The 22,861-nt window shown below is 44.2% G+C and overlaps 1 protein-coding gene across 2 annotated transcripts in view; it reads left to right on the top strand.

Annotated features, from left to right (window-relative positions):
* The window catches only part of LOC143300772 (pre-mRNA-splicing factor ATP-dependent RNA helicase PRP16-like), a 148,826-nt gene that overhangs the window by 21,094 nt on the left and 104,871 nt on the right, over positions 1-22,861 (top strand). For both annotated transcript variants that reach the window (XM_076614701.1, XM_076614700.1), the window contains 2 exons: positions 271-451; positions 1,174-1,292. In XM_076614701.1, coding sequence (XP_076470816.1) covers positions 271-451; positions 1,174-1,292 — 300 coding nt within the window. The remainder of the gene's footprint in view (positions 1-270; positions 452-1,173; positions 1,293-22,861) is intronic.

Genomic DNA, 22,861 nt, shown 5'->3' with positions numbered 1-22,861 from the left:
GTCATGGAATCTGCAGGTTTGTAGTTGTGATGGATGTTATGTGTCATGGAATCTGCAGGTTTGTAGTTGTGGTGGGTATTGTGTGTCAATGAATCTGCAGGTTTGTAGCTGTGATGGATGTTGTGTGTCATGGAATCTGCAGGTTTGTAGTTGTGATGGATGTTATGTGTCATGGAATCTGCAGGTTTGTAGCTGTGATGGATGTTGTGAGTCATGCAGTCTGCAGGTCTTTAGTGGTGGATGTTTGATTTATCTCACCTATGTCTACAGACACTCCATCCAGCTCAGCATGGGATGATGATGATGTCACTCCCCCCATGAAGTCCAGTTGGGACCTGCCCACACCCCTCAGATCCAATGCAGACAGAGAGCAGTCCAGTGAACGCAGCACCTTTCGCAGTGAGCGCTCATTGTGGGACAAGCACTCGGATAGATCGGCACATCGAGACAAGTAAGTGGGTGAAGGGAAGGCCACAACTGTGCAGTATGTGTGGGATTTATGGAATGTAATAAAACTAATGTGTGGGATTTATGGAATGTAATAATACGTATGTGTGGAATTTATGGAATGTGGTGATATTTATGTCTGAAATTTATGGAATCTGATAATGCCAATGTGTGGAATTTATGGAATGTAACAATAATTATGCGAATAAGTTTATGGCCATTGGGTTGAATAAAGTTGATGTGACTGACCAGCTGCCAAGGCAAAGTGGGCTTTTCCAGCCTGTGCCCGGCTTCTTCCCAGATTTGAGTGTGCTGTGGGCTTAAATGGGGAGACTGGGACCATTTGGTCACCAGTTCATGGATGATGCATCTTTGGGAGTGTTGCTCAAATTTCCTGACCAACGCTGCAGGTGTCGGCATCTCTCAGCTTGGTTGGTGCCAGGATATATCATGAGACTACAGCCTTGTCATATGGTCCAAAACCTAGATGGACCCCATAACACTATTAACAGCATCTTCATTACCCCATCATTGAAATAATGAGAAAAAAAAGCCCCAGATTCTTGGACACAAAAAAGTTGACGCGACTGGTTTAACAAATGGATAAAATAAAAGTGATATACTGTACATTTGCATTTAGTACATTGAGTGTGTGTGAGTGTGCATGTATGTGTTGTGCGTGAGTGTGTGTGTATGTGGGTAATTTTTGTGTGTGTGTGTGTGCAGAGCCAGCTTCAGGAAGGGGAAGGACTACACCCCTCAGGCCACGCCCACCTACAAGTACAATGAGTGGATGAGAGACAGGAAGAAGATCCCCTACACACCAAAGGAGGGGCCCAGAAAAGGTGAGCATTGATGGAGGTGACAGCTGGGTGCTTCAAGTCTTTGTCTTCCACTCTGAGGGGCCTGGATTCCATCCCAGCATTGGATGGGGGTAATAGCTGGGTCGTTCAAGTGTTAGTCTTCCTGTCTGAGCGTCCTGGGTTCCATCCCAGCATTGGATGGGGGTAATAGCTGGGTCGTTCAAGTGTTAGTCTTCCTCTCTGAGCGTCCTGGGTTCCATCCCAGTATTGGACGGGGGTAATAGCTGGGTCGTTCAAGTGTTAGTCTTCCTCTCTGAGCGTCCTGGGTTCCATCCCAGCATTGGACGGGGGTAATAGCTGGGTCGTTCAAGTGTTAGTCTTCCTCTCTGAGTGTCCTGGGTTCCATCCCAGCATTGGACGGGGGTAATAGCTGGGTCGTTCAAGTGTTAGTCTTCCTCTCTGAGTGTCCTGGGTTCCATCCCAGCATCAGCATCTGGTGGGTTAAGGGGGGAGATTTTCCTTCTTCCAGGTCAACTTGCGTGCAGTGCATGAACCTTTGTTTACAGAAGATTAGATATGCATGTTAACCATTATACCCCCAACTCGCCCAACGTCGACTTGCAGTGTAACACCCCCACCCGCCCGGTACTGTCGTCTAAACATGTGCTTACTATGGACGCAGCCATTGTTGTTTACGTACACGAGACTTTCACGAGATTCACAGCCTCGTTTTCAGCACTTCCTGCCATGCATTTTGCACTTTTCAGAGTCTGATTTGCTTGAATTTTGACAAAGTTGTGAATTTTTAAAGTTGCAAGATGAGTTTGATGATTGCCGAGAGCTTTAGCGTAATCTGAACGCCGATTCGGAAGATGACTTTGAACCGTTTTAATGATTTTTCCATGAGAATCTTGTAAAAATCAATTGAACTGAGTGATCTAGATATCGACTGACCGAGTTTTGCTGACAAAGAGAGTGAAGTTGGTCACTTGAATGTGAATCGATCGCTGGACCTCTGAAATCATGAATCAAACGCCGGACCTCCGAAATCGATACTGTCAGTGAGTTAGTCTTGATTTCACTGATATTTATTGGCGTTCTGCACGGTCTTCCTGAATGTGCTAGTTCAATGGAATATACTACTGATTTGGTAAAGTTTTGCCAAAGTTTTGTAGTTTCAGAGTTGCAAGATGAGTTCGATGACTGTCAATCGTAGTAGCGTAATCCGAATGACGATTTTGAAGATGATTTCTGCGTGAGAATTTTGTAAAAGTCGATCGTACTGAGTGACCTAGACATCCACTGACTGAATTTTACTGATATTGAGAGTGTAGTTGGTACTTGTGTGTGAATCGATCACTGGACTTCGGAAATTGTGAATCGATCGCCGGACCTCCGAAATCGTGAATCAGTCACCGGACCTCCGAAATCATAAATCGATCGCCAGACCATCGGAATCGATATGTCAGTTGTTGATTGCACTGATACTTATTGACATTCTGCACAATCTTCCTGATTTTGCTAGTTAAATGGATTATATTTTTCTTTTCATTATGGAGAAAATACATGTGAGGTAGGTTTGTTGTTTGTTTTTGTTTGTTTGCTGTTGTTTTTCGTCCGACCATCATAGGAAAACGCACCATCCCTCAAAATGAAAAGAACATAAAAATCAGTATGTTCAGCAAGTTGAGTAAGAAAAAGAATAAAAAGAAGATGTGTTAGAAGTCACTGCAGACCAGATAAACTTATTTAAAAGAAAATCATGCTGTAATTAAAAGAATTTTTTTCAAAGTTGACCATCAAATTTGATACATTTATTTTTTTGTGTAAATGCAAAGCAACATGAGCCTGGAAACAAAAAATTTCTGCAACTTTATTATGTGTAGAATGCAGGAAAAATAAACATGTGCAACAAAAGAAGGTAATTATATTTTTAATCAATATTTATAATTACCCACTATCGAAAATCGCAAGAGTTATACGCTTTGGCATGGGATTTCAGGGGTGATTAGTGCTGAGCGACCTGGGGGTAAGAGGATTAAAGATTTGTTAATCCTTTTTAGTGTTCTTCAGGTTATGAAAACACCAGCATACACCCACCAGAAAACAGAGTACAGCTGCTGTAACACATTTTATTTAAGATACTACAATCTTTACAAAACAAAAATATATGAAAACTTTTTGCACTACTTATTTGAAACAAAATGTGTAAAAATACATTTAATTACACATACTTAACCGTGACCCACTAGTGCAGACTCCGGCAGGGGTCTGACATTCCTGTCCTGTGCAAACTACTACCCACCTATGCGGAGAAAACAAAAGTATCTATGGCCGATAACCTCCTTAAGTAGGTTACCTCCCCTGTGTATCCCTGACTAGCGCCCTCTTTTTCCGGCAGCCATCATGACTCCTGTTCCTGTGCCCTTCATACGGCTAAGTTTTTTTTCTGCATTTTCTGTCTGTCTGTCAATTCTCTGGCGTTCTTGTTTGTGGTCAAATTATGTCTTCAACCGGGTCACATAATTATATAGCTCGATTGGGCAATCGGGCTAAAATTAACCCTTTCGCTGCCAGGAAAATAAGATTTAAGTGAAATCTATTTGCCAGGGTTTTTTCACAAAAAACGGGTATAAATTTTCCAAAAATTCTGTGCTCTTTGTTATTGGAGAAAGACCCATAAAAGTATATATTTTCTGAAAGGTGGTGGTGTGTCCATCGAGATCGATGATGACCATCGTTGTCATCCAGCTGGGGGATGGGGGGAGGGCGGTGGTGGGGGGGGGGGGGGGGGAAGAGGCTCATGAATCTATCTGTGAATGCGCAGATGGCTGAATAGTCCAATCTGCGCACAAAATGTTCGCTGACAGTTGGGGCAGACAAAGACAGGCATATCATTGTCATGGAGTTTGTTTACCCGTGACTTTCTGGCCTGCCTCTTCTGAACAGCTGCAGCAGTCCTGTTGGCCTTGCACAACTTGGCGCCTTTGTGCACAGCAGCACGCTATTTGTCATGGTCCACTGCAGATTCCTCCCAGGAGTCAGGGTTGATATCAAACGCTTTAAGAGAGACTTTCAGAGTATCTCTGAAGCGCTTCTTCTGACCTCCGTGTGATCTCTTCCCTTGTTGCAGCTCGCCATAGAAGAGCCTTTTGGGCAGCCGATGGTCTGGCATGCGCGCCACGTGTCCAGCCCAGCGAAGCTGGGACTGCATCAGGATGGTGAAGATGCTGGGAAGGGTGGCTTTTGCGAGCACCTCTGTGTCTGGGGTCCTGTCTTGCCACTTGATGTTCAGTAGCTTCCTGAGGCATGTTGTGTGGAAGTGGTTCAGCTTCTTGGCATGTCGTTGGTACACTGTCCAAGTTTGCAGGCATACAGTAGTGTGGGGAGAACTACTGCTCTGTAGACCTTTAGCTTGGTCTCAAGACTAATGCCTCTTCTGTTCCAGACATTTGCACTGAGTCTGCCAAAAGTTGCGCTTGCTCTTGCAATCCTGACGTTCACTTCATCATCGATGGTCGCATTTCGTGACAGTGTGCTGCCAAGGTATGTGAACCGCTCCACCGCACTGAGTCTCTGACCGTTGACTGTGATGTTGGGCTCAGCGTAGGGTTTCCCTGGGGCTGGCTGATGGAGAACTTCAGTTTTCCTCGTGCTGATTGTAAGGCCGAAGTTCCTGCTGGCAGTGGCAAACTTGTCGACGCTGAGTTGCATGTCAGCTTCAGATCCAGCGTTGAGGGCACAATCATCAGCAAACAAAAAGTCTCTGATGATGTCTGTCATGACCTTCGTTTTTGCTTGAAGCCTTCTGAGGTTAAACAACTTGCCATCTGTTCGGTACTTTAGGCCGATTCCAACATTGCCATCTCTGAAGGCATCAGTAAGCATTGCAGAGAACATGAGGCTGAACAGCGTTGGAGCCTCCATCCTTGTAGACCTCTGCTGGTATAGAGTCTGAGCCAGGTGCTTTGCTACTGGATAGCAGACGGATTGCTTTCTAGGTCTCAAGAAGTGTTGGCGGATCGTCCAGTGCTTCGTTGATGGGGACTTGTGGGAGACGGTCTATGGCTTCATCATTTATGGAGGAAGGGCGATTTAAGACACTGTTGAAGTGCTCAGCCCAGCGTTCGAGAATTTTCTCCTTCTCAGTGATCAAGGTATTCCCATCTGCACTGAGGAGGGGGGATGATCCTGAGGATGTGGGGCCATAGACTTCTTTTAAGGCATCATAGAACCTCTTCATATCGTGCCTGTCAGCATATCCCTGGATCTCATCAGCTTTGTCACTCAGCCACTTATCCTGCCTCTGGCGTAACTTTTGCTGAACAGTCCTGCGGATGGCATCGTACGCATCCTTTTTTGATGTGGACTTTGGGTTGCTCAGGTAGGCTTGATGCAGACGGCGTTTCTCATCCAGAAGCTGCTTGATTTCATCACAGTTTTCATCAAACCAGTCTTTGTGCTTTCTGGTCATGGGTCCCAGGGTCTCTGAAGCTGAACTATAGATCAGCTCACGCAGGGTCCTCCAGTCAGACTCCACATTCTGGTTGTCCAGAGAGGCGGATTCCAGACGATCTTCCAGCAGCTCCACAAAGGACTGTTTGATGGTGATGTTATTCAGCTTAGCGATGTTGAGCCGTTTTGGAGCCTTCTGGGCTTGGGGGCGTCTCTTGGGCTGGATTCGAATATTCAGTTTCGAGACTACAAGGCGATGGTCTGTCCAACACTCAGCGCCGCACATGGTCTTTGTTACACGTACATCTTGCCTATCCCTTTTCCTGACGATAACGTAATCGATGAGATGCCAATGCTTTGAGCGAGGGTGCATCCATGACGTCCTGTTACGGGTAGGGAGGCAGAAAACTGTGTTTGTTATCAGCAGTTCGTGCTCTGCACAAGTCTGAAGCAAAAGCAATCCATTTGGGTTGCAGTGGCCCACACCGTGCTTTCCAATCACTCCATCTCAGGAGATGTAGTCAGAGCCAACTCTAGCATTGAAGTTCCCAAGAATGATGAGCTTGTCTGCTTTAGGGATAGCAGCAATGACAGAGTGAAGGTCCTCGTAGAACTTCACCTTCACTTCATCCGGGTTGGTCATGGTTGGGGTGTAGGCACTGACAATGGTGAGGTGCTTCTGGCCAGATGCCAGTGGGAGTTTCATGGTCATAAGCCTATCGTTGACTCCCTTTGGGATTCCAGCTAGCTTGCTGACAAGTGCTGTTTTTACTGCAAAACCAACGCCAGCCTCACGTCGCTCTTCGCTTCCTCGTCCACTCCAGAAGAAGGTGTAACCAGATCCCTGTTCACAGAGCTCGCCTTCGCCTGCTAGCCGAGTCTCACTCAAGGCTGCGATGTCAATGTTGTATCTGGCGAGTTCGGATGCAACTAGTGCCGTTCTCCTTTGGGGTCTGTCTGCGTTATCTCTGTCCAGGAGAGTCCTTATGTTCCAAGCACCAATGGTGAGAGGAACGATCCTTGTTTTTTTCTTTTCTTTCTTTTTGTTTCGACCGCTGATGTAGGGTCCCCGCCAGCCACGGTATGCTGGCCAGGGTGATATGGAGCAGGCAATTTTTAGGGCACCTTTTCTAGCCCCTTCCTCATGCCAGGGAGGTGAGCAGTGCATTCCTAAAGAGGGCTGCTCAGACACTCAGACGGCTGCCGAGCTCCATCGCTGCTCCTGTCGACGAAGAACGACCCTATGGCCTGAGCCGCCTGCGTGCAGGTCTGCGGCTGCGACTGCCAGTGTACCCACACCTGTCGTTTCGTCGCTCGCCTGTCGCCACAGGACTTGGGGGTGATGAAATGATGAAGGATGAAAGGTCATGAAAGATGACTGATGACTTGCGCGATGAGTTTGTTTAAAGTGAAGAGGAGTTGCGCAACGTCGACCTCACTCTCTCGTCCAGGTCCACCAATTTCCAGTGGCAAGACTAAGTCGAGACGACTGGAGGATGAGCACGGATGCAGTGGATGATCAAGATATCCTTTCGGTGTCTCATCTTGCTCTCTGCACTCCACAGTGCGTTGCTGTAGCCACCTTCCTCTCCGTTGAACCGATAGGTTCCTTCCGCAGATTCTGCCGGATCCAGACTTCGCATGCATGGGTAGACACACCCCGGGGGCCAACTGCGTGTGGCATGCACACAGCACAGTGGAGTTAGATGGCCGTCGGTGGCTCTCCTGAGCCGACGCCCTTTTATGGATCTCCATAAGGGTGTCTAGCCACCTGCCTCACCAGTCCCGGAAGGGAGCAGTGGGAGTGCCGGTTTAGTCGCCGGCAACCCGACCCTGAACAGGTTGTACTGGATTACAGGTTACCAGTAGCAGATCTAATGACCTGACCTGACACACAAAGGTAAATGAATAAAGAATACAAAACACATGCTGTTTTCCCATTTTATATATTTTTAGTGACATGCTGTTGTTTTGAAATCAGTGTTTTGTTTTTTGTCACATTTTCAACTTGTTCATTACAAACATAAGTCAGGTAATTTGCACAAAAACATCATATTTTCTGGACAAATGTTATCTGCAAACACAAAATCATACTAGAACAACCACAATATATATATATTTTTTAAGAGACTTCTCCAAGTGATAAGATGGATGTGAGGCCACGCCCCCTCAGTCTCCACCCCCCCCTCCTCCTCACCCCTCTCACACGGTCACTTGATTCAGTTCTCATCAGACCGCGTTGGCTGCGTGCCAAGAATATCGCTCTGCTGCTAATTCGGTCATCTGTCATCTGCTAACATCTGTACAGCCGGCATCACTCACTGACAGTCGCATCTTGGCCACTCTCTTGATTACTCCCTTTATTTTCTATCAGATCGTCCTATAAATGTTCATCTCTATCTTCTCCTTCGAATTTACGCTTCAATTCTTTCTGAGCATCAGCTAAAGAAGGAAATCGTGGTTGATTTAGTTTGTCACGATCGCATGTCTTGAGCACGGCGTCAGTCCGACATTTTGTTGAGCAAGCGAGGAGAGAAGTCAGGCAAACACTTGGACAGTGACCTAACCAAAACGTTCAAATAAAGGACTGCTTCATGACGTAGATGGGGTTTCTAGCTATGAATAGAATCTAGAGAGATTCCCCAGGCTAAAGCTACCACTATTTTTGCCAAGGAAGTGAATGCAAACCAGGGAAAAGTCAGAATATTTCGATGACGAGTTATCTCGTCATGCAGGCAGCGAAGCATACATGCTTGCCATGACGAGTTATCTCGTCATGCAGGCAGCCTAGGGGTTAAGGTGCGATCACAATCGATTCGCTGACACTCTGGGCCCTCTACTCCAGGGCCTCTCAACAACGCCAACCCGCCACCTCCTCCACTTCCTCTTCTCCCTCCGGTTGACTCCAGACCTCCTCCACCTCCTACACCTCCTCCGGTGACTTCTCTGTCTACAGGAAGCCGACCCACACAGACCAGTACTTACAATTCAACAGTCAACAGCCACTGGAACACAAGCTTGGAGTAATACGCACCCTCACCCACCAAGCAAAGACCATCTGCTCCACAGACACCACTAGATGTGCAGCACATCAAGAAAGTGCTCAGTGTGTAGGGATACCAGAAGTGGGCCTGGGACATCCCGGTGGGCAAGAAAACCATACCCCACCCCTCGACTCAACGCCAAACCCCGTTGAGAGGACACGTCTCCATGACATATGTCAGTGGCGTCACTGAGGCTCTCAGCAGGAAGATCCGGAAGTTGGGAGTCAGCGTTCACGCCAAGCCCACCAACACCATCAGGAGCTAGTTAGTCCACCCCAAAGACAAAACAGATAAACTGGACACATCAGGGGTAATATACCAGACAGACTGCCAGGACTGTGACCAAAGTTACATTGGTGAAACCGAGCACAACTTGCACAAAAGACTGAAAGAACACAAACGAGAGTCCTCCCCAGTGGGCGAACATCTGACCCACAACCAACATCACTTTGGAAAGGACAATGTGCAAGTTCTCGACAGAGAAGCAAGATGGTTCCAGAGGGGAATAAAGGAGGCAGTCCACATCACCGCCAGGAACCCCACCCTCAACCGTGACTGGGGCCGACACAACCTGCCGTCGGTGTACTTCTCACTCGTCAAGTCATTATTGTCGTGACTTCGCTTACGGCGATGCATACAGCTGCTAATTCTCTATCCAGCAGTTGAGCTGAAGAAGCCGGCCGGATTGCCAACGAAAGCTACGCAAGTGAGTAGCCTTCTTTGACTGAGAGATCGGTTTAACTTGGTAGTCATTATATTCTAGAGGTTTGTCGCCTGCACCACACTCAGGTCAGTGCTGCCTTTAATGCCATTTTTATGGATCCGTGAACGGACTTTTTTTTTTTTTTTTTTTTTTTTTTCCCCGGACTTTCTTGGGTCGACAACCGTTTTATTTTGTACATGAATTCATTATAACAATTCAGAGTAGATGGAAAAGAAAGGGGGAAAAAACAAAGAAAGAAAAAAAATGAATACAGTATACATTAACAATAACATCGTCATCATAAGTCATTATACTTATAATATATTGTTCTATTAATTTGGTCAAGGTGGACACATTTTCATCATGTGTAACAGTGCAGTTTTATAACATATAATAGCATCAGCATAGAGTTATGGACACTTTGCTTCGCTAACGTAATGTGAAAAGAACACAACCCACACATAGGATATCTTATGTATGAACACATTTCCTCTAGTTTTCTATACGTGACTATATAAAACACCCATTACACAGTCGTGTTAAACATTATTACTGCAGACACATAAGTGCACATGAATACACACATGCATATATTATTTACATACTCGCATACTTACACATTCACGTACATCTGTTCAAGTTTTTTTTAAAATTATATATATATATATATATATATATATATATACACACATATATATCATTGAGCCTTCATTATTATTGTGCATCTTGATCTTTCATACTATTTTGTTATGGGTTACTGTTTTCAAGAAGTTTTATATATGGACACCATTTTCTCATAAATACAGCACTTAACATTTCCGTTGAATGCATATATCTTTCTACTTTATAACTATTTCTTAAATCATTCAAAAAGTGCTCTATACATGGTTTAATCTTATTTATTCTGCATTTATAAACAAAATATTTTGCAACAAGAATAATATAGTTGAAAATTTCATCTATTTTTGTAATTTCATCATTTCCAAATAGAACTAATTCTATGTTTAACTTAACGTTTGAGCAAGTATCACATCTTTCTTTTAAGACGTTCTCTAATTCCTTCCAAAACAATTGAGAGAACTTGCAAAACCATAGATAATGTTGTACTGAATCTATTTCATTTTTACAAAAATTGCACTTGTCACTGTTTGTAATACCCATTTTCTTCAGAATTTTGTTTGTAACTAAATGTTGTGACAAATTCTAATTTGAAACCACTTTAATTTTATCTCTTTTACTTTTTTTATTTGCTTCATGGTGGTTACCCAATTAACGATGATATCTAATTTTTGCTCCCACTTAACAAAAGAACTTATATTGTAAATAAAGAGTGGTTCAAGAAGTATATCATAATATAGTTGCGAGCCTTTCATAGTAGAGGATATTAAGTGTAGTGCTTTCGATTGTTCATTACAGGTTTTATCACTTAGATAAATATTATGTGTAATTAAGTAACTTTTTATCGAATGTATCAATCCCATATACACTAAATAATTTACATTAATATTATATTTTTCTGTAAAGCATGTGTAACTAAGGAAGCACCCATTCTCATCAACAACATCTCTAACCAGATATATATTCTTATTTGTCCAACATTTGTAGTGGATTGTATTGTTACCAACTCTAAATTTGTCGTTATAGAAGAGGGGCTCTGCAAGTACCTCGTGTGACTCTTTTAATTCTATTTGTTTCGTAAAATTCGAGTATGCCTGAAAAACATCTTTCCAAAATTGGTTACATTCGATAGTCAGAAACTTTTTTGAACCATAAAGATTTAGTGAGTTAATTTCTTGGCATTTTATAAGTAAGATTCTCTTCCACTTTGGTGTTCCTGTGTATAATTTCCTTATCCATGTTATCTTAAGAGCATGTATAAACTTTTTTATGTCTGGTATACCTATTCCTCCATTTGCAACTTTATGTATTGAGTATTTTCTTTTAATTTTATCTGGCTTTTTATCCCATACGAATTCATAGCATAGTCTCTGTAATTCTTTTATTTCTTTGTCTGGAGGGTTTGGAAGAAGAATCCATAAGTATATTAGCTTTGAAAGTATGAGAGATTTGAGAATAGCAATTCTACCGAGGGGTGTACATATACGTTTTGACCAAATCTTGAATAATTTTTTTGCTTCTATTAATTTGTCCCTTGTGTTCACTTCAGTTATTTTTGATAGATCGTTTAAAAACCATATACCTAAAATCTTGAATTTGGGGGGGTTCCATTTCATATTCTTTTCTGGGAGATACTTCCTTTTCGAATTTCTCATACACCCTAACCAAACATTTAGCGTTTTATCATAATTTAACTTCAGACCTGAAAATTCTTCAAATCTATTTAGTGTTTCGAATAATTTCTCATACGATTCTTTATCTCCCTCTAACGTAAATGTTGTGTCATCGGCAAACTGACAAATTTTAAATTCGGTGTTCAATATGCTAATGCCTTTAATACCCTCATCTTCCCTTATCTTGCATGCCAGAATCTCAGAGCACAATACAAAGAGGTATGGCGAAATCGGGTCTCCCTGGCGGCATCCCCTTTGTACTCTGAAACTCTGGGATACCTTACCATTTACTATGACATATGACTTTATATTTCTATAAAAAGTGCTTACCCATTTACATATATCTTGTCCAAATCCAAAAGCGTTTAAGACCTTGTTCATATATACCCAGTTTACCGAATCAAATGCCTTTTCAAAGTCTATTGAAACTAGTAAGCCTGAAATGTCTTCTTTTTCTAAGTAATGCATGATGTCATATAGTATTCTTAAGTTATCACCAATGTATCTACCTGGAATGAAACCTGTCTGATCTTCATTTATTAACTTAGGCAGGACTGACTTAATTCTACTAGCTATGCATGCTGATCCTATCTTATAAATAACGTTAACAAGGATATAGGCCTCCAGTTTTTTAAGTATTCCCTTGGTTTATCCCCTTTTGGCAGGCATGTAATTAATCCTTCTTTCTGTGTTGTTGACATTTCTCCACTTATAAATCCTTCATTCAGTGATCTCACAACAAAGTCACTAATGTCCTTCCAAAAAAATTTGAAAAAATTTACAGTCATTCCATCTGTACCTGGACTCTTGTCGTTTTGCATTCGTCTGATAGCATCTGTGGCTTCTTGTCTTGTAATTAATCCTTCTAGTTGTTTTGATTCTGTCTCATCAAGTCTGGGTAAGTTGTTTACATACTCACTAATATCTAAATCTTTTACATTCTGTTCTTTGTATAGGTCTTCATAATAATGTCTTGTCGCCTTTAGTATTTCATCTGTTTCTGTCAGTATATTGCCTTGATCTGTAAATAACTTTAACATGTGTTTGCTGATAAAGTGACGTTTTTCAAGATTACAAAAATATTTACTTACTTTTTCACCCTGAGATGCCCATCTTGCTTTAGATCTTAAAGCTATCCCTTCCATTTTCAAATTCCTTAACTGTATGAGCTCTTCCGTCTTCTCCTGCAATTCTCTAATTATATTATACGACCGAACTTCCTTTTCGAGTCGTTGTATTTCCTCTTCTAACATTTCCTCTGTTTCTATTTGTTGCTTTTTCTTTCTTATTCCAAAAGTTATAGTTTTTGCTCTTATCTCCATTATCAACACATCTAAAAAGAGCTGGCTGCTTATAGTAAACTGAATTTCATCATTCGGGATATTACATATATTTTCTCGTGTGTAAGGTAATACTGCATACTGTTCCTTTATTTTCTCTATTGTTTCTTTCACTAACTTAATATAATCACTGTCTCTAAGTAAAGATGAGTTAAATTTCCAAAAAGGTTTTCTTTTTGGTTCTGTATTAAATACTAAGTCAACTTTGACTAAAGAGTGATCACTTCTATAACCGTACAAAATATCAGCGTCTTTAACATCAGTAACCTGGTTATCTGAGATCAAGAAGAAGTCAAGACGGCTTTGTTGTAAGGGAGTAGGTCTCCTCCAAGTGTATCTTAAGACTTCAGTATTGAGTTCCCTCCATATATCTACTAACTGTAAGTCATCTATCATCTTTAAAACTCTTTCTTGTGCTCCCCGATTATTCACATGCTTATAATTGTGGTAGTCTACGTTGGGATTCATTACTAAATTCCAATCCCCTCCCATTATGACGTTAGAAATTTCTTGCTCTTCAACTTTTTTCTGAATTTCTTCAAAAAATATAGGGTCATCTCTGTTAGGGCCATAAAGGTTTACCAATAGAATTTCAATATCAAATATGTTTAAGACCAAAATGATATAATTACCATGAGTATCTGTAATGGTTTTTTTAATTTTGAACTGAAAGTTGTTATTCAGCAAGATAGCTACTCCTCGTGACCTAGAATTATTAGATGAAAAAACACATTCATAACCCCATTCAGCCCTTATTTGTCTCTCCATCTTTTTTGTAAAGTGTGTATCTTGTAAAAAATAGACTGAATATTGTTTTTGCCTTAAGTATTGTAAAACATCTTTCCTTTTTTGAAAAGCACCTAGCCCCTGGCAGTTTAAGGATGATATTTTTAGACTATTCATGAGTGAATTGTATATTGGACCACACGTATTGCACCATTAATATTTCAAAAACAAAATTTTCCACCTGTACCATTTTTTCTAATCTAAGAAATGAAAAAAGAACAAGAACGATAATGAATTCCTTGTTCTTTACAAACTGAAGCATCAGACACTCAAATATTTGGCGAAAATCAAATGAAATATATGAAAAAGAAACAAGACAAAATGTTTTCCGTTCACACAAAAATACACATACATTGGCAAAGAAGAAAAGCAAACAAGTAAACAAAAACAAAAAAACAAAACAAAAAAAAACAACAGACACCTGTTTTCCTCTGACCATCCTTGGCGATCAGGGAACACAACATCGCACAAATTTTGATTTCATAAAGCCGTATTTCACGAAACTCCTTCCCATTCTCGTGGAAAGTATTTTTTACAAGATGTGTGTGTGTGTGTGTGTGTGTGTGTGTGTGTGTGTGTGCGCACGCACGCGCGCGCGCGTGTGTAAGTCAACGCGCGTGTGTGTACAAAACTTGTAAAAATCGTGCGAGCGATTTTGTCTTCTCTTTTTTTCTCTCTTTTCAGATTTTTTTTTTTTTAACAAATTAGCAAAACTCAAAACAACTAAGACAATATTCACATAACATTCGTGCCAGTATGTTCTGATTTTTTAACTCACTCGGAGATCCCGAACCATCAAGGGAACCTGGAGCACGTGCAACACAACCTTACTCACTTCGCCTGCAGTCACCTTTGTGTACAAGTTCGCGCGAACGTGTGTGTGTATGTGTGTGTGTACGTGTGCGTGTGTGTGAGTGTGTGTGTATGCGTGCGTGTAGCGGGAACGAAAACATACATAATCAGCTAAGCATATAATTACCTCAAGAGCATGAGCAAAGGCAGGCCACACCTGCGACCCGACCTGCTCCAAGATTCACAACAACCAAGCACAACCATCACAAATCAAATAGGTCATGCACAGTGATTCACAACACAAAAAGACTGACTCATCGCAAAAAGCCAAACACAACCCCACACACAAATCGGACAGGCGAAAAAAGCACGATTTCAGTTAACTTCAAAAAGCAGTCTCTCAATAAGGAGAGCAAAAGAAAAAAAAAAAAATTAATATTCGCGAGAGACAATAATAGATAATGTCTGAATACGAAACCGTGTGTATGTATATGGAGCGGGGGTGTGCATGTGTGTGCGCGCATGCGTGTGTGGGCGCATGTGTGTGCGTGGGTATGTGTGTGTGTACTGGTGGGAAGATGGGTGAAGTGTTTTGATATGCATTCCGTCCAAGCATGTGAACGAGAGAAAAAAAAAAAAAAAAATGATTGTTTATCTATCCATTTTTCACAACATATTTACAAACACCGTGGCATTAAGTACTTTGTCAGTTCGGGCTGACCAAAAAAAAACCAAAAAAAAACCAAAAAAAAAAAAAAAAAACCACAACAAGTATTTACAAATAAATGGATCAATCAATCAATCAATCAAGTCACCAGTGAATCACCCTGCAAAATATGAACCAGATGATTAATGGACAAGCTAACACGCATACTTTATTCCTCTACCCGCCCCCCCCCCCTCCCACACACACACACACACCCTTCTTTTTTTCTTTTTAACTCTTCCCCACCCCCTTTTATCATTTTTTTAAACCGTGAACGGACTTGACACGATCCACGTTTTCTCGGCCCTGCCAGTCAGCAGTGCATGAGTTGACCTCCTCTATCTCTTTACCCATACCCACAGTTGCACCAATGGAATGTGCCACAATCCCTTTGGGGAAACAACACCATATGCTTGCTTTGGATCCGCATGCTAGACTGGGCCCTGTGTGTGATGCATCCGTGGTGGTGTCCGTGACATCGGATCACGCGACCCCCCACACGGCATGCCTCGACCGTCTTGGATCCAATGGCAACCGAGGCGAGTAGGGATGCCCTCCCCATATGTAGGGAGGAAGGTGGACCACAAGGGGACACGCTCACCCATACACGTGCACCCTCCCCCTTGTCCAGAGCGCCCAATCCAAGGGAGGCAACCCCTGCTTCGTCACCCTTGCTGACCGCAGCAGTTATTTCCCTTGCACCAGCACTGTTCCTCGCCTACAGTGCGGGTGCGTGCACGGTCCCACCAAGCCATGCAGTGATGACCCCATCTGCCACACCGCCGGTTGCTGCTGTTTCCCATCCACTAATGGCGTCTCAGCAAGCTGCTGAACCAAACAACCAGCAACTGATTTTTAACTTGATGCAGCAATTATGCACCACTCTGCTTCCTGGTGCCACACCTTGCGCCTGCACCACCCTTTGCCCACAGAGCAGGTACAGGCCACTCCTCTCTAGGACCTGGAGGTTGGAGACCCTGTCTTGCCACTTTATGCCAAGGATCTGTGGTGAAACTGCTCAAGATGTTGAATGTGATGGCGATACGTCGTCCATGTTTCACAGCAGTACAACAAGGTGGTCAGCACAACAGCTCTGTAAGTTTTCATCTTGGTGCTGAGCCTGATGCCTTTGTTGTTCCACAGCCTGTTGTTGAGTCTGCCAAAGGCGGAGCTGGCCTTGGCGATGTGCAGCGTCACTTCTGCATCAAGGGCTCTGTTGCTGCATAGGGTGCTGCCCAGGTAGCAAAACTTGTCGACTGACTTGGTCTCTGTGTCATTGATCTTGATTGCAGGTGGGGGGGAGGCACTGGCGTCCTGTGAGCTAGCCGGTTGGTACATGGACTCGGTCTTGCTGAGGCTGATGGTGAGTCCAAAGCGCCTGCAGGAGGTTGAGAACCTGTCCATAATGAACTGCATGCCCTCATGGGTGTGTGCAGCAAGCGCGCAGTCATCAGCGAAGAGGAACTCTCTCATCAGTATCTCAAACACCCTGGACCTGGCATGAAGTCGCCGCAAGTTGAAAAGTTTGCCATCTGTGCAAAACTTAATGTAGATGCCCCAGTCACAGTCTTGGAAGGCGTCAATCAGCATGGCAGAGAAGAGAATGGAGAACAGTGTGGGTGCCAAGATGCAGCCCTGTTTCACTCCATTTACCACAGGGAACGGATCCAACATGTCAGTATTTTCCTGTACTCTCACCTGCATGCCATCGTGGAAAGATGCAATCAGCTGGATTAGGCTCTCTGGGCAGCCAAACTTTAGGAGGATCTTCCACAGACCATGGCGGTTCACCGTGTCAGAGACCTTAGTCAGGTCTACAAAGACCATATGGAGCTCCTTGTTCTGCTCACGGCACTTCTCTTGCATCTGGCGTACAGCAAACACCATGTCACATATTCCCCTGCCTGAGCGGAAGCCGCACTGTGCTTCAGGGATGACTGTGTTGGAGACATGGTCAACCAGCCTGTTTAGTATGATGCGGGCAAAGATCTTGCTGGCGATGTAGAGGAGAGAGATTCCACGGTGGTTATCGCAGGATGTTTTGTCTCCCTTCCATTTGTAAATGTGGACAATAGAAGCATCCTTGAAATCCTGGGGGACCTCCCCTCTCTCCCAGATAGACTGGAACAGGGCAGTCAGCTTGTCTGTCAGCACCTTGCCACCATACTTGTAGATGTCAGCCTGGATTCCATCCGCTCCTGGTGCTTTTCCTGACGTTGTCAGCTTCAGGGCCTTCTGGGTCTCGACCTTGGTGGGAGGGGCAGCTAGCGAGTCATTGACTGGTAGCTGTGGGAGGGCTGCAATTGCCTCGTCAGATACGGACGAGTCCCTGTTGAGGAGGGTGTTGAAGTGCTCTGCCCAGCGGGCAAGGATGTCTTTCTTGTCTGTCAGGAGGGTGGTCTGGTCCGAGGCTTGGACAGGGGTTGATCCTGTGACTCTCGGTCCATACACAGCTCAGAGACCATCATGGAAGTTCTTCATGTCGTGAGCATCAGCAGCGGACTGAGCTCTTCGGACTTTCCATCCCACCAGGTGTTCTTCATCTCACGCAGCCTCTTCTGTACGAGTTGCTTGGTTTGCAAGAACTGGTTCTCCTTCCTCTGGCAGTCTTTATCGGAAATGTGATCCTGATGCCGTATATGCAGTGTGTTCAGGAGCTTGGAGATTCCAGAGTCGTTCTCGTCAAACCAGTCTTTGTGGCTCCTCTGTACAAAGCCGAGTGTGTCAGCTGCTGCTGTGTACACAGCATCTCTAAAGGTGCTCCATACCTCTTCTACATCAGTGGATGCAGGAATTTCTTGGAGAGCTACTTGAATTTGCTGCTGCAGCATGTCCTTGGTGATAGGGAGGCAGTGGATGTTCACCTTCCTAGGGGGTTTCTGCCTGGCTAGTTGGAGCTTGCGTGTAAGTCTGATGTTCACCTTGCTGCATACCAGGCAATGGTCTGACCAACAGATTGTTCCTCTCATGCAGCGTGTAATGGAAACATCACCTCTGTCCCTCTGCCGGACAGTCACATAGTCCAGCATGTGCCATTGCTTGGAGCGGGGGTGCATCCATGTGTTCTTGTACTTGTCCGCTTGTTGGAAGAGGGTGTTGGTGATGGTCGGTCCATGCTGCGCACAGAGTGAGAGCAAAAGCAGTCCGTTGGAGTTGCACTTGCCAGTGCCGTGCTGTCCTAGGACTTTTGGCCACGAGGAGAAGTCCACGCCGACGCGGGCATTGAAATCCCCAAGGATGATCAGCCTGTCCCTTCTGTCTACCGCTGAAATGGTGCGGCTGAGCTCCTCATAGAAAGCTTCTTTGATGTCAACAGGGTTGGTCATCGTCAGGGCATAGCAGCTGATGACTGTGGCGAAGCTATCCTTGGACAGCTTCAGACGCATGGTCATCAGCCTGTCGTTATCCCACGTGGAAGGCTGTCAAGCTGTCGTGCAAGTTTGGTTCGTATGGCAAAGTCCATGCCTGAGGTTCTTGGGGTGCCATCTGGCTTATATTCCCTACATAGCAATATATGCATATTTGCATTTGCATCATTCTGTACACAATGCCCAGAACTCTCTGTGTCTACATACTGGCACAATATTCATATGTGTATGTACATTCTTATATATGATTATGTGCATACACAGATTCCTTTCCATTACTGATTATGCATACTTACCCATTTACTTGGGTATATCTGTGCATGCTACACGTATGCTTGTACAGCCACTTATTTCTTGTGCCTCGATCTCTTGTCATTGGCATATTCTTGACATCATCACTCGAGTTGATGGAAGTTTATATATATCCCTTTGCACATATATGTATTCATTTTCATAAATACATCCCTACCTTGCTTTCGGAGGATGTCTGCACTCACAGACAAAACTGCCTCATTTAAGCCTGAATGTATGCTCCTTCACATATCAGTAGTGGCTGGTCCTTAGGGACCCACACACACTCCCTTCCCACCCACAGGGCTAAGGATGCCCTCTCTTGGTGCAAGGAGGGACAAGCCAACCCAACTCATTTGCCTACAACAACCCTGGGTTTGCACCACTATGGTTGTGTCAACAGTTTCTCAAGGGCAATATATCCTAGCTGGCCCTGCCGTTCATGGATGTTGGTTTTCGCCTCTCAAGCTTTATCAGGCCTAAAAACTGCCTAGCACAAACCCAGCTTCACACTACTGTGGTTGTGATATGTCTCACATGGCCTGTACTTCCTAGCTGGCCATGCTGTTAATGGGATAGGATGTCGGTCTTCTTCTTCCTAGTTTTTCAGGTCTAAAGACTGCCTAGAACAACGTTAGCTTCACACTAATGTTGTCGCGTTCAGTTTCACACTGGGATATACATCCCAGCTGGCCCTTCCATTAATGGATGTCACCTATCGCATTCCAAGTTTTATTAGGCCACGGGCCAAGAGACAATCAGGTCCCACGCTCGGCATGGGGTACACTTCTCCATTTCAGTGACCCTTCCAGGACAGGTGGTCCCAGTCTTCACAGACATGGGACACCCGTATACCTCTGGGCACATGGTTCTCACAGTTGACCCAGTGCTGGATGGACATGCAATGGCTCAAGGCAGGGGCTCCAATCTCGAACCCAACACCAGATGGGGAACTGTACACATCTGCTTTCAGCATGGGCTGGGGTGCCCACATGGAGAACCACACAGCGTCGGGGACTTAGACTCATGTGGCACATCAACATGCTAGAGCTGGAGGTGGTCTTCCTGGCCCTCCAGCACTTCCTCCCCCACATCTCGCACAGGTCAATCGTGCTGTGCACGGACAACATGACGGTAGCGTGTTATGTAAACAAACAGGGGGTGCACACTCACACCAGCTGCCCCTGTGTGCGGAGACAGTCCCCCTCTGGTGTCAGGAAGACAACATCCACCTGACAGCACGACATGTCCCTGGCAAGCTGAACATTCTCGCAGATTACCTCAGCAGCTCCCACACCGTACTCCAAACGGAGTGGACCCTGTCACACTCGACACTTCAACTGATCTGGGACCATTGGCACAAACCACATGTGGATCTCTTCGCCACAAGATTCAACTTCTGCATTCCAATGGCTACAGCACTGAATGCCCCAGTGCAATTTGACTTCTAGTGTGAGAGACATAGTCCTTCATGAAAAGCTGCAAACGATTTCCCTTTGCAATTAAAAAACCACTGACAATACAGCTCTCACTTTGCTGTTGGCCATACTGTAAATGTATGTCAGATCATTGATTTGATGTAAATGGCCAGTACAACACATCTAGCGGCACTTTTCTCCCTGCCCCCGCCCTGTTCCATCCCAGACTTAGTGCGCACCACACACAGCCAGAGGCCTGTCATGGATCTGGTCCCCTTTCTCACTAAAGAAACTTTAGCGAAAATTTTCCCCATGGAAACCCTCTTCTATTAGGAATTCCACCACAGAATGATACTCAATGACCTGCAGGCACATGAAGTGCACACCCACAGCTTGATTCAACCCAGCCATTGACTGCCGACAACTTTCTGCAGTTTGCTCCAACATGCCACACTCAGGTAGAGAAGCCACCAAGCCTCTGTATGCCCCATCATGATGGTACCTATCTGGGCAATTACACAGCCATGTCCCAGAGACACCAGGGACCTCAAGTCTCTTGTTGCCAAATGTCTGCCATTCTATGCACAGGCAACATGCCAGTGCTGTTTTTTGGCAGCGACAAAAAAGTGGCGGGGGAGCGCCCATTGCCTGTCAGTTCGCACGGAGAAGCTCTACAGATCTGGCTATCATGCCTGAGGCAAGCCCAACATGGTGGGCTACCTCTGTCTTATGCCACAGTTTCCTTCAAACACATATATCATTTCCACTATCGGCCCACAACCGATGTGGAATCACCAGATCAAGCTACATGTGCACCTCCTTGCAATGACACTTAATCGCGCTCAAGTGAGATAACCCTGTAGGGTACGTGTTTCCTTCCCTTCCTTTGATTGGAAGGGCTCTCAGTAAAGTGTGGATTCATCACACTGATGTGATTCTCTTTGCGCTACATTTATCAGCACAGCTGTGGTCCACAGACCTCTCCCACAATACAGCTGTGGGCCTCAGTCTTCTTTGCCCACACCGATATCCTTAGGTGACACAGTACACCCTATCTCTGAGCCCCATCGCCCCTGGCGAGTGGTGTTGCCAGCTCACCCACTCAAACTCAGACCCCTTAGTGCATGCCCCCTCAGCCAGAGCTCACGAAGTCAGAGCATGGTCCTCTTCCCTTGCATTTTGCCCACTCAGCATGGCAACAAGACATGGAGGCTGCTTGCTGGAAAAACCCTGCTACCGTCATTGAATTCTACTTGAGGGATGTCTATCGCTTTAGGGATGATGGCTGAAGAGGCGTTGCCTCTGTGGTGGTCACACAACAGCCCATCACAGCGCACTGACAATAGAACAGACGAGCCCTCCGGCTTGTCATGCCATTCTGCACTAGTGGGTCACGGTTAAGTATATGTAATTAAAAGGAAATTTCCTTCCTAAAATTACGTTTAAGTAATATACCGTGACCCACATTTAAGACCCTCCTGTTCCTCCCCGCTTTCTGTTCTCCCTGCATGCTGTGCTGGTTGCGGCGAATTGCCATAAAAAGGGGGCGCTAGTCGGGGATACACAGGGGAGGTAACCTACTTAGGGAGGTTATCGGCCGTAGCTACTTTTGTTTTCTCCGCATAGGCGGGTAGTAGTTTGCACAGGACAGGAATGTCAGACCCCTGCCGGAGTCTGCACTAGTGGGTCACGGTAAGTATGTTATTTAAACGTAATTTTAGGAAGAAAATTTCCTTTATGTTCATCATTTTATTTCCTTCTGATGTGTCGTAACTCATGTGGGAAATAATGTTACTTTTCATTCCTTTTTTTCATCATTCTTATTAAATTTGATTTTCCCTTATCTCTGACTATGTCAGCCTATATGTCTGTGTAATTTAATGTGTTTGTTGGCATTTATATGTTCCTTCTTTGTTTCTCTTAGTTACTCTAAGGGAAAGGATATTTCATGTCCATTCATTTTTATTCTTGGAAAAAGTGAAGGAGAATCACTATACCTGGGGGGAGCTAGTGAAGACAGCACAAGTCAGGCAGCAGTGGAAACCTTTTGTGCCACAGGGCATACAGCATTATGAAAATGAACTCACATTTTTGTTCATTTATTTCTTATACCATTATTCAGTTATTCCTCCATTTGTCTACATTTTCATTCTGGTATTCAGTTATTGCTTTATTTATCTACAATCTAATTCTGGTATTATGCCTTCATTTGTCTGCAATCTAATACCAGTATTCAGTTATTCCTGCATTTATCTACAGTCTAATTCCGGTACTCAGTCATTCATTTATCTACAATCTGATTCCTGTATTCAGTTATTATTTCATTTATCTACAATCTAATTCTGGTAATCAGTTATTCCCGCATTTATCTAAATCTAATTTTGGTATTAAGTTATTATTTTGTTTATCTACAGTCT

This window comes from Babylonia areolata, chromosome 26 (genome assembly GCF_041734735.1).
Source record: "Babylonia areolata isolate BAREFJ2019XMU chromosome 26, ASM4173473v1, whole genome shotgun sequence".
In the NCBI taxonomy this organism is placed as follows: domain Eukaryota; kingdom Metazoa; phylum Mollusca; class Gastropoda; order Neogastropoda; family Buccinidae; genus Babylonia; species Babylonia areolata.
Note: the sequence above shows the minus strand (reverse complement) of the source record. Positions and strands in the feature narration are given on the sequence as shown.